The following is a 10,693-nucleotide window of genomic DNA, read 5'->3' as shown; positions in this document are numbered from 1 at the left end:
TGTTTATGATTCTTATTCACTTCTTGATATTAGAATTCTTAATATAGTCGAGCTACTGCCCTCGAGTTTCTATGTGATTGGATAGTAAACGATACGTAAAAGTTCCTATTCTTGAAAGACTTCATAATGACTAATAACCACAACTTTCATAAGCTGTTTCGTATAAATTTGATACATGTCTATGATCCCCGAGGCTTTATTTTGATATAGTTCATAATGATATTCAAAAATCGAGTATGACTATCGTCCGATACTCGAGCGTTGGTTAGTCTACTTATCTATTGAGTCTCAAAAGATGATTTATATGTATATGGTTATTCACTACTCTGCTCGTGCATACTGCTATTACATCTTTCACCGAGTCCATCACTAGAGGGCCGGGTACGATATTTATATATTATGGTGTTATGCTGTGTTATGGTATTATGTTGTGTTATGGTGCTATGTTGTGATACGGAGCTATCTTTGTGATACAGAATTATGCCGTGATACGGAGTTATGCGTCGTGTTCGAAGTATCCGTGTGTTATGCGGCGCCAAAGACGGGTGGTGACCATGTTCACCGAGTCCTATAATAGGCCGGATATGACATATGATATTGACGCATGATTTGTGTTTCAAAAGCAAGCATTTTCGTATTCGGTTATCGTACTCGTTTTCGTACTTCTTATTTCGGTATATAATCGTTTCTTGTATTTCATGCTTATATACTCGATCGTATTTCGTACCGACCCCACTCTTCGGGGGTTGCGTTTCGTACCCGCAGTACGACGCTCGCTTTTGGTGATCCGCCAGCCTAGGATATCTATTACGCTATCTTGGAGTGCTCCTTGTTTCGGAGCCTATATTTTTGGTACATCCTCTTGTTGTATATATGTGTTTATCCGAGTGGGTACGAGCGGGGTCTCCGTCCCGTCATATGATACCGTTATTACTTAGAGGTACGTAGGACATATGTACGGGGGCCGTGTATAGTTTCTTTACATTCGATGGTGTCCGTATGACTTATGTTTTGGGGCGTTCCCGTTCGTAGTGCGCGACCTTGTCGGCTCGCGTATATGTATATGTTTTGGGATGTTGTGTGTAGTGGCAGCCTTGTCGCTTGCGATATATATATATATATACATGTTTTGTGTGTGTTATGATAGCCTTGTTCGGCTCGTGTATGGTCGGGACGTTCTCTCTATATTATGATAGCCTTGCTTACGGCTTATATACGATGTTATCCGTTGAAAGTTGTAACTCCTCGAGATACGTGTTGTTGTGATATGTATATATATGCGACGGTTTTTGAGACGACGTCATGTCATTCTATATATAAGTTCTTTATTATGCTAGTTGTGGACGATTATAGTTATCAGGTGTATACGAGTGTCCAGCTCGGGCACTAGTCGCGGCCTACGGGGTTGGGTCGTGACATTATATATGTGGGTGGTTTACCACCTTTGTGATGAAAGTTGTTGCCTTTTCTTTTGCTTCTTTTCTTTTCCTTTATGGTGTAGCTGTAAGTCAAAGTAGAGGTAGAAGAGCTAGCAAATGATTTGCTTCTTGAGATTATTGAAAACGCCTTTGAGAAACTTGAAAATGATATTGTCATTCCTTTCGAATATTGTTGTTTTAAGATTGGTATGTACAAGGTTCTGCTCTTGATTATATACATGCCACTATTCGCTTAATTAGAGAAAAAGAGATATAGAGATGAGAGCAAAAAGAGGAGGAAGATGATGATTCTAACCAAGATTTAGAGAATTGGCCTTGGTATCCCTCTCCATTTAGCATAGGTTCTAGGATCATGTTTGTCAAGTCCGTCAGCCTTTCTCAGCTGATAGCTTGGTGACAAACTAAAGGTCTATGACAAATGACTTTGATTAGCTTGAAGGGCTATCACATTTTGGTTAAAAACTCTTAGCTACTTTTATTCAATTGCTTCCAGTTTAGTTATTTGTCATTAGCTATGGGGTCAGGGTAATTCTTATCTTTTATAGTCGTAATGTATGGGTATTGTTGATATTAGCATTTCGTACTAGTAGATCAGCTGCATTTCTTATCCTAATGAATATCATCTGAAAATAGCAGTAGTTAACTTTTACTGTTCCTTTATGATGTTTAGCAATGACGTGACAGAAAGTAGTACTCATGAAGCTCCAAAGCTTTGGTTGTACCTAATCGTGATACTTTTTTTTTTTTTTTTTTTTGTGGATAAAAGACATAGAAAAATGAATCTTGATGCTCAAGTTTTTCACAATCACTAAGTTGGGTTTATTTCTCTTTTAGAATTCAGCTTCTATACTATTCATTTGATGCAACGCTTTATTGAGTACCCATCAACAAGTTTTTTTTTTCCCTCTCTCAAACTTCAATTTAAATTTTCCTTTAAGTTAGAATCTCTTGATTCTACTCTTTATGGTTACATTCCTCAAATTTATAATTGAAAATGAAAACCCCATTGCGGTAGATGTTGTTGGATTCCCTGAAATTTTATGAAAGTTTCAGTCTAAAGGTCAACCCTTTTCTCTCTTGAATTTCTCTCCTCTCCATTAGTATTTTTGTTGCTTCGTTATTCAGTATTTTCATTCCTGATGTTAATGTTTTTAGCATGTGGGACAGCTGAATTGATCTCTCTTTCCTGCAGCTTATCCCTTTCGAGGTCTGAGCAGTATAACAATGGAAGATATCAATGGAGTTGAAGGCGACAACTCAAGAAAGGATTTCGCAGTTCTCAACTGATTAACTTTGAGTATTATTTGAATTAGTAGCAATTAAACAATTTTTCTTTGTATTTTTTCAATGTCAAAACAATTTTATCTGTAAGTTATTTAGTATGATTATATATCAACTAAATTCAGAATTTTGGCTTATATGACTTGTTTGTTCTTTAAGAAAAGATATCAAGTGTGGGTTTGTACTGCCTTTTCATTTTATGTTACTTGGGGTAGAACTCTATTATGTACAAAAAGAATTTGGGAAGTTGAGAACTCAGATGATAGTAAATTCTAAACTTTGAGAAGATAGTTGAGTTGAGAGTAAATCATCGTTGATAAGTTTAAAAATAGGTTAAAATTGATTTTAAGTTGGTAAAAGTAATAAACTTTATGATTGAAAATAGAGAAAAGACATCATTTCACTCCTGAACTTGGCACGAAAACTCACTTTAGTAACTAAACTTAAGTTGGATTTATATACCCCCCATAACAACTTTCATTTCAATTATTTACAACCCCGGATGCTGACGTGGCCAAAAAAAAAAATTAAGAGAGTAAATAACACAAAAAGGTGGACCCGCTGATATATATATATATATATATATATATATATATACAATTAAAAAATAAAATAAAAATAATATACATTTAAAAAATAACCCCACAGCCCTCCCCCACCTTCTTCTTCTTCACCCCACCCCGCCCCCACCACCTTCTTCTTCACCCACCCCACGCCCCCACCACCTTCTCCTCCTTCTTCTTCTTCTTCTTCACAAATCCCTCTTTCTCTCTATATTCTCATCATTCTTTTCCTTCCATTTTCACCATTTTTTGGTTTCTTGATTTTGATTTTTGTTTTCTTTCAAAAATAAAGTTATGGAATAATGGTTATGGAAGAAATGGGGTTGTTAATAATAATAATAATAATGGCCAACAATAACAACCAAAACAACCAATTTGGACGAATTTGATGTAAGTGGGACTAATATGAGAAGGAATTGGTTGAAATTTGGTGGGGAGATGATGGTGGTGGTGGTGGGTGTGGGTTAAAGATGATGGTCATGATTTTTTATTTTTTTTGAAGGGCAGCTCGTCCCAATTATTTATGGCCAATAATAACAACCAAAACAACCAATTTGGACGAATTTGAGTGTAAGTGGGACTAATTTGAGAAGGAATTGAATGAAATTTGGTGGGGAGATGATGGTGGTGGTGGTGGGTGTGGCTTAAAGATGATGGTGATGATTTTTTTTTTGAAGGGCAGTTCGTCCAATTTGGACTGGTAATAATAATAAATTTTTTTTGGTGGCGGCGGCGGCGGCGACGGTGGTGGTTGCTACAAGTAGGGTGAGGATGAGGAGAAAGAAGAAGAAAGAGAAAAAATGAAGGGTTGGTAATTGTTGACATGGCAATGATGTGGCAATGACGTGGCAATGACGTGACGCAATTGTAATACACCTCACATTGTGAGAGTGATATTATTTTTTCAGGGTTGTAAATAATTGAAATGAAAGTTGTTAAGGGAGGTACATAAATACAACTTAAGTTTAGTTGCTAAAGTGAGTTTTCGTGCCAAGTTCAGAGGTGAAATGATATCTTTTCTCTTGAAAATAATGGTAATGATGTGACTTAAAATTATAGTTTCAAGTACAATTACAACTCTTTACATGAATTCACATTTAGAGGAAATTTGATAGAAATCTAAACGAACACGCGTTTAGGTGAAGAATTTTAATTCATTCAATCTTTGTAAGAGATACATTCGATATTATGCAAGAAAATGTTACAAATGATTACCAATTTGATGAACTGAATTTCGATAAATGTGGCCTCCTATATCTGTTTATGCAAACTGAAATAGTATAACTTATTCATATATATATAATCCCTTAGAGGCCTTGGACATACTGCAACATTCTTATTTCTGTCATCAAAGGATACATTTTTAAAACGGCATTTTCAGGGAATAAAATTTTATCCTCTTTGGTTAAGGTTTAAAACTAAAAGGTTGTCTTTTTAGAAGTTAAATTATAAGTCTTCCTATTCCTGAGAATAATTTTTCTTTCCTTGAAGGATCTAAAATAAGTGACTAATATTATTCACAAGAAATATAAATGAGATAGTCGGAAGAGCTTAAGATCAATAGAATTATTCATATATTTCTATTCAACAATCCGAATAAGCTTTTCTCTTATCGTGTATCAAATGGTTTAAATTTCCAAAACATGAACTTTTTCTCTTATCAGATTTTTCTATTCAACAATCTAAATAAAAAATGTAATATGATCAAGTAAATAAGATATAATTTTATAATATTTTTTCTCCAATACTTTCTGTGCATCGCGCGGATATTTATACTAGTAGTTAATAAAGTTGGCTTAGTCAAACTAAGCCACGAGCACCGACCATGATTAGATTAGAAATTGGAACATGATATGTATTAAACTTTTAATTAATTGAAGTATGCACTTTTGATCTTTACGCTTGTCAATTTTTAAAAATTCAATGAATCAATAAATGTTAAAATTATTTAATTATCCCTTTTTTATTACTCTATATATGATAATAATTATAACTTAACAATAATTTAAATATAACCTATTATCTACATAAAAATGGACCAATAACTCACAATTTAATTTATTTATTAAGGTCACATACGATTTTCGGACCAATAACTCATATTTTAATTTATTTACTATTAGGGTCAAATATAATTTTCATAAGGACCATTATTCAAATTCACCAATAAGGATCAAACGTCCCATGATTTGAAAAAAAAAAAAATCTCTGCAGTATAGTAGAAGCCCATATTCCTGTCCAAAAATTAACTGAAGAACATCCTAGATTAGCCTCGAATTGGATAAGTTTCTTGGTTCATCGTCTGCTTTTTTTATACTATCCAATTCTCCATTATAAATATCACCGCACCTTGTCTCAGTCATCATCAGCAAATCATCAAAGCAAGTCAAATTAAACACTACATACACTCAAAACCAAAAATCAATCAAGCTTTATACATCTTCTGTTTCTGTTTTCTTCAATCAAAGTTCTCAAAAATGTCTCTGATTCCAAGCTTTTTTGGTGGTCGCAAGAGCAACATCTTCGACCCATTTTCCCTCGATGTATGGGACCCATTTGAGGGCTTCCCAATTGCCAATGTCCTATCATCTGCTCGTGCTCGTGAAACCTCTGCTTTTGCAAATGCAAGAATCGATTGGAAAGAAACCCCACAAGCCCACGTCTTCAAAGTGGATGTTCTGGGGATTAAGAAAGAAGAAGTAAAAGTCGAAGTTGAAGAAGGACGAATTTTGCAGATTAGCGGTGAGAGAAGCAAAGAGCAAGAGGAGAAGAACGATCAATGGCACCGTATGGAAAGGAGTAGTGGTAAGTTTTTGAGGAGGTTTAGGTTGCCTGAGAATGTTAAAATGAGGGAAATTAAGGCTGCGATGGAGAATGGAGTGCTCACTGTGACTCTTCCAAAAGAAGAAGAGAAGAAACCTGAGGTGAAGGCTATTGATATCTCTGGTTAAACAAGTGCAGCTTATGTGTCCCTTGTCAATGATGTTTGTTTTCTCAATGTCTTTTTGTTTGAACTATGTGTCTGTGTAATTGTCTGTGGGTTTGGGTCTTCTACTTACAGTTGTAATCAAGAAAATGTTGTGAGAGGTTCTATTAGCAAATAATTTCCATAAACATATATTTAATACTAGTTGTTGTTTCTCTGTTTCATTCTATTGTATTGTCCATTAAAGAAATGATCTTCATGAAAATGTGCTTTGTCAACTGATATAAAACCATTTAGCGGCTTAGCAATTGCTGATCATAAATCCTTGTAAGGAGAAAGACGAAATGTGATCTTAGTGAGAGAATTTCACCCAACCGAGAACAATATGAATCAAGCGTTTAGAATTTACACAAGGATGTATTAGTTCAAGTTTGTACCTTCTTTTCTAAGCAAAAGGCTTCACATTATTATGAATATCGTGGAACATCTCTCTGCCGTAGCTTCACACAATAATAATTCTGAGAACAGTAGAATGTATGAATTTAGATTTTACTTTATACCAACTTACCTCATACGTTACTGCATACCAACCTTTTTCCATTTTCTTGCTGGTAAAAACAAACATGTTAGGAAGATTTGGATGACAAGGTACTGCAGTATTTGTAGCTTGACACGTTATAATCTTGTCAATTGCACACCAGCTGTTCAAATGTTTAGTTTTATTTTCCAAGTCATCACTACTTCTCTCTCCAAAGATAAAAAATTTCATCATTAAACTATAGCCATGTTGCGAACACTTAATGCTCAACAACCAGGAACTAATTCCTTTGTTTGAAAGCTCAAACTAACTAGTATTACAAAAAGCTTAAAAATCAGCTAAGACAGTAGAAACGACACTCATTGAACAAGGTTAACTGATTGCTCAGTTTAATTTGTTGCATTTCTAAAAGAGTAGAATTGAGGAGTAGAGTAAATATCCCACAGAACCTTAATTGTATTAATTTTGTCATCTCAAAATGAAGTTTTGACATTGTTTCAAGAAATTTAAAGTTAAGTGAATGTTTAGTCAATCGAATTATATTCATTCTCACCAAGCAATGGTTTTTATGTTTTTTTTCCAATGATTTATGTAGAAAGGATATAATTCTTCGTCAAATGGTGACGACTGAAGATAATGGGAGAATGTTCCGAAGACTCAAACATGACTTGTTACACTTAAGTAAAATAATTGACTTCTATAACCAAAATATTTCTACATTTTTACAATTTTGCTTTCAAAGTTCACAACTTTGCAAGTTCTGCACAAACACTTACCGTCCAAACATTACCAAGATCTTGTTTCCAGACTACTTTTATCGCTTTATAATTCACACATTAGACGTAACTACATGAAAATAGAAACAACATCGTACATCTTAAGCCATAAAAATTATTAAGAACTCTAAAAAGGAGAGCTTAATGTCCGAGTCATTACCAACTAGATTGGATTGTATTTAGCTGTTCAACCTGTGCGAACAAAAGCATGATAAAGAACAAAATAGAAACGCAACCACCAGACATTTCAACTGTGCATAGCAGCAACCGCGCAAGCCCAATTTTACCTTACAAATTCCCCCATAGTAATTCAATACCGATGTAATTTCTAAACAGAAAACTCATCACTAGTTTCAAAATGGCATTCTTGTAACTAAAGGTAAAAAACAAACGACATCTCAAAGCATAACTGTCCAACCAATGGGAATTATCCATGGTGCATGAAAAGAACCCTTAAAGATTGGCCTTGACGACCCTCTCAATCTCATCCTCCTTCTTGATAGCGTAGCTGCACGTACATAGAAAAAGTCAGGTAGGCATAGAAGATAGTTGCATTCATAAAGGAATATAGGAAGGTAAAAGATGGCAATAGGAAGATTACCTGTTGGAAGATCCCTTGGCAGCATTAATAAGTTCATCTGCAAGGCATTCGGCTATGTCTTGATGTTCTCACGTGCACCAGTTGTGAGGAGATATATTGCTTGGTTGACACGACAGAGTGGAGAAATATCAATAGCCTATCGCCTCACAACACCAGCGGAACCAATACGAGTTGCATCTTCTCTTGGTCCACTGCATATACAGGTGAATGGTTATGAAATCAAAAAGGGAAAATGAGAAAGACTAAAGTATCTGAAGCCAGAGGCGGATCTAGGATTTCTTGGACATGTGTGCACCACTTGAGAAAGGGAAAAAAAGGCGTTAAGTGGCAATTGATCCCTGTTCCTCTTTGTAAATAACTAAGCTTTACACCACCATTTAGCTTTTTTGGAGCATGGGTGCCAACAGTTAATATTAGATCAACATTAGCATTAACTATGTACATAAAATACCAAATTTTGTGGAGAGACCATGGGTGCAAAGGCTATAAATTCACCCGTCTGAAGCATGCCGCAACATGCAAATGATATGAGAAAAAGACATGGTATGCACATCTTCTAATTAACTAGAAGTCTCAGCAATAAGCTAATAAATATGCAAAAACAAAAATAATCTCTAAACCTATTGATAACAGCATCAACGATCACTTGAATTGGGTTTAAGTCAGTCAAGCGATGGATAATTTCCATAGCATGCTTGATAATACGAACAACCATCAACTTCTTCCCGTTGTTCCTTCCGTGCATCATCAGTGAGTTGGTCAACCTCTCCACAACCGAGCATTGAGCCTTTCTAAATCGCTTGGCTTGGTACCTCCCAGCAGTGTGTGGCGTATATGTAGGATGCTTGTTAGCAGTAGTAGTTATGTAATCCTCAACAGAAATATCACTGATCTACATGAGATAACAACATTAAGAGAGAATTCAAGAGAACACAGACTGAACTTGCCTTTGGAACCAACATTATTCTGCTAAAATTTAAGCAGAGCATATCTCTTTGAACAAGAAGATCAAGCCATATTTGATAGGTACACCTAAGAAGTTTAGCAAATAGTTTCTTAACCACGGTTAATTCCTCATTGCATTGAACTTGAGGACCAACAAGTCATCTCACCTATGCTACCATTAGCATTTATCTAATTAAAGAAAAAAATTCTAACGCTGGAAACCAAAAATTCCAAATGTTTATCCCAATTCTAGTCTTTTAGCAATTCAAGCAGTTTCTTTTGAAATAGTTGGTAAAAATTGGACACAATCACTAGATTTAGCCACAACTGATTAGTTTTACCATCTTCTAGGACATTTATTCTCCTAGGTTCTAGTAAAATAAGATAAAACAGAAGGGTTTGAATACTTGAGCACTTTTTACCATCTCTTATGTGTAGTTGGTTTCAAGCACAAGTAAAGAAGACAACAACAACCATAATAATCCCTTAGTTTACAAACCGAAATGGGGAATTATTATGAAGGTTAGGATACAAAAATCACCCTAGGAATAAAAGAATACAGCATATTTTGAAACATCAATCCTAGCCAAAAGAATAGGCAGTAATGCAATTGAAGAAGAATAAAGTAAAGAGGGAAACCTGAACTTCGTCGTAAGACTAGCGATTGAAGAGCATAACATCAGTGTGAGGCTTTTCTTGCTGGGGATTTTGGTTTTCCACTACCACTGCACCTGCTTCCATTTTTCCTCAATGGGGATGGGAATGACGAGTGGGGGGGTTTGACGAGGAGGAGTTTTACAGAGGCTTATAATGATGATGATGATGATAATCATAGAAGAAGAAAAACCCTAAACCCAGAAAACAAGTTATTATACTTTCCAAAATACCCCTTCCATTTTACGTATTGGGCTAAGGCCTTTTTGGCCCAGTTTTCTTCACTCAACTTGCTCCAATTTGTTTTCTCCCAATGGGGTGTTCCTCAGTTTGAAATATTTCGACTTTTTTTTTAATTTAATTTTTTGTTATATAATAAAGACTATAAAGTAAATATACTAGAAACAAGTATATAGAGAGATCGATTATTTATTCATTGACTTTACCGATATACAAATAAACCGAACCGACATCCTATTTATAGAGAAAAAGAGGCGCGAGGCTTTCGAAAGTCAGCTCGCGAGGCTTTCAAGTTCGTTGGCAGCCGCCTCTTGAGCTACTTGCAAGTTTACTTCGGCAGTTCGCTCGAGCTACTTCGCATCATCCGTCGGCTACTTACCAAGGTAATCCGCTGATTGCAAGCCTAAGGAAGGCTGCTGCAGGCTTTTCGCAAAGCCTTGAGCTATATTATCTATTCAGGCGAGCTACTGTAGTACCGCCTCGCTTAATTGTAAGCTTATCCAATTGACTGTATATTTGAATAGACATCCACAACACGGTGTGTTTATAACACTCCCCCTTGGATGTTTATTAATAGATATGTGCCTCGTTAAAACCTTACTAGGAAAAACCCAGTGGGAAAAATCCAAGTGAAGGAAAAGGAGTACACATCTAGTAATGCGCATTACAAGATACCTCATTAAAAAGCTTACCAGGAAAATCTAATGGGACAAAACCTTGGTTAAGGAAA

At 35.5% G+C, this 10,693-nt stretch overlaps 1 protein-coding gene and 1 pseudogene across 1 annotated transcript; one reads left to right on the top strand and one right to left on the bottom strand.

The window, feature by feature from the left end:
• The first annotated feature begins 5,474 nt into the window (after positions 1-5,474).
• LOC132051114 (18.2 kDa class I heat shock protein-like) lies at positions 5,475-6,250 on the top strand. Its single transcript, XM_059442393.1, has one exon. It carries the CDS (start codon positions 5,761-5,763, stop codon positions 6,232-6,234), a length of 474 nt encoding a protein of 157 aa, XP_059298376.1. The 5' UTR covers positions 5,475-5,760; the 3' UTR covers positions 6,235-6,250.
• Positions 6,251-7,661: 1,411 nt separating this feature from the next.
• LOC132050206 (small ribosomal subunit protein uS7-like) lies at positions 7,662-9,921 on the bottom strand (annotated as a pseudogene).
• Positions 9,922-10,693: the final 772 nt, after the last annotated feature.

This window comes from Lycium ferocissimum, chromosome 3 (assembly GCF_029784015.1).
Source record: "Lycium ferocissimum isolate CSIRO_LF1 chromosome 3, AGI_CSIRO_Lferr_CH_V1, whole genome shotgun sequence".
Lineage (NCBI taxonomy): Eukaryota > Viridiplantae > Streptophyta > Magnoliopsida > Solanales > Solanaceae > Lycium > Lycium ferocissimum.
This window is presented reverse-complemented; position numbering and strand designations above follow the sequence as displayed.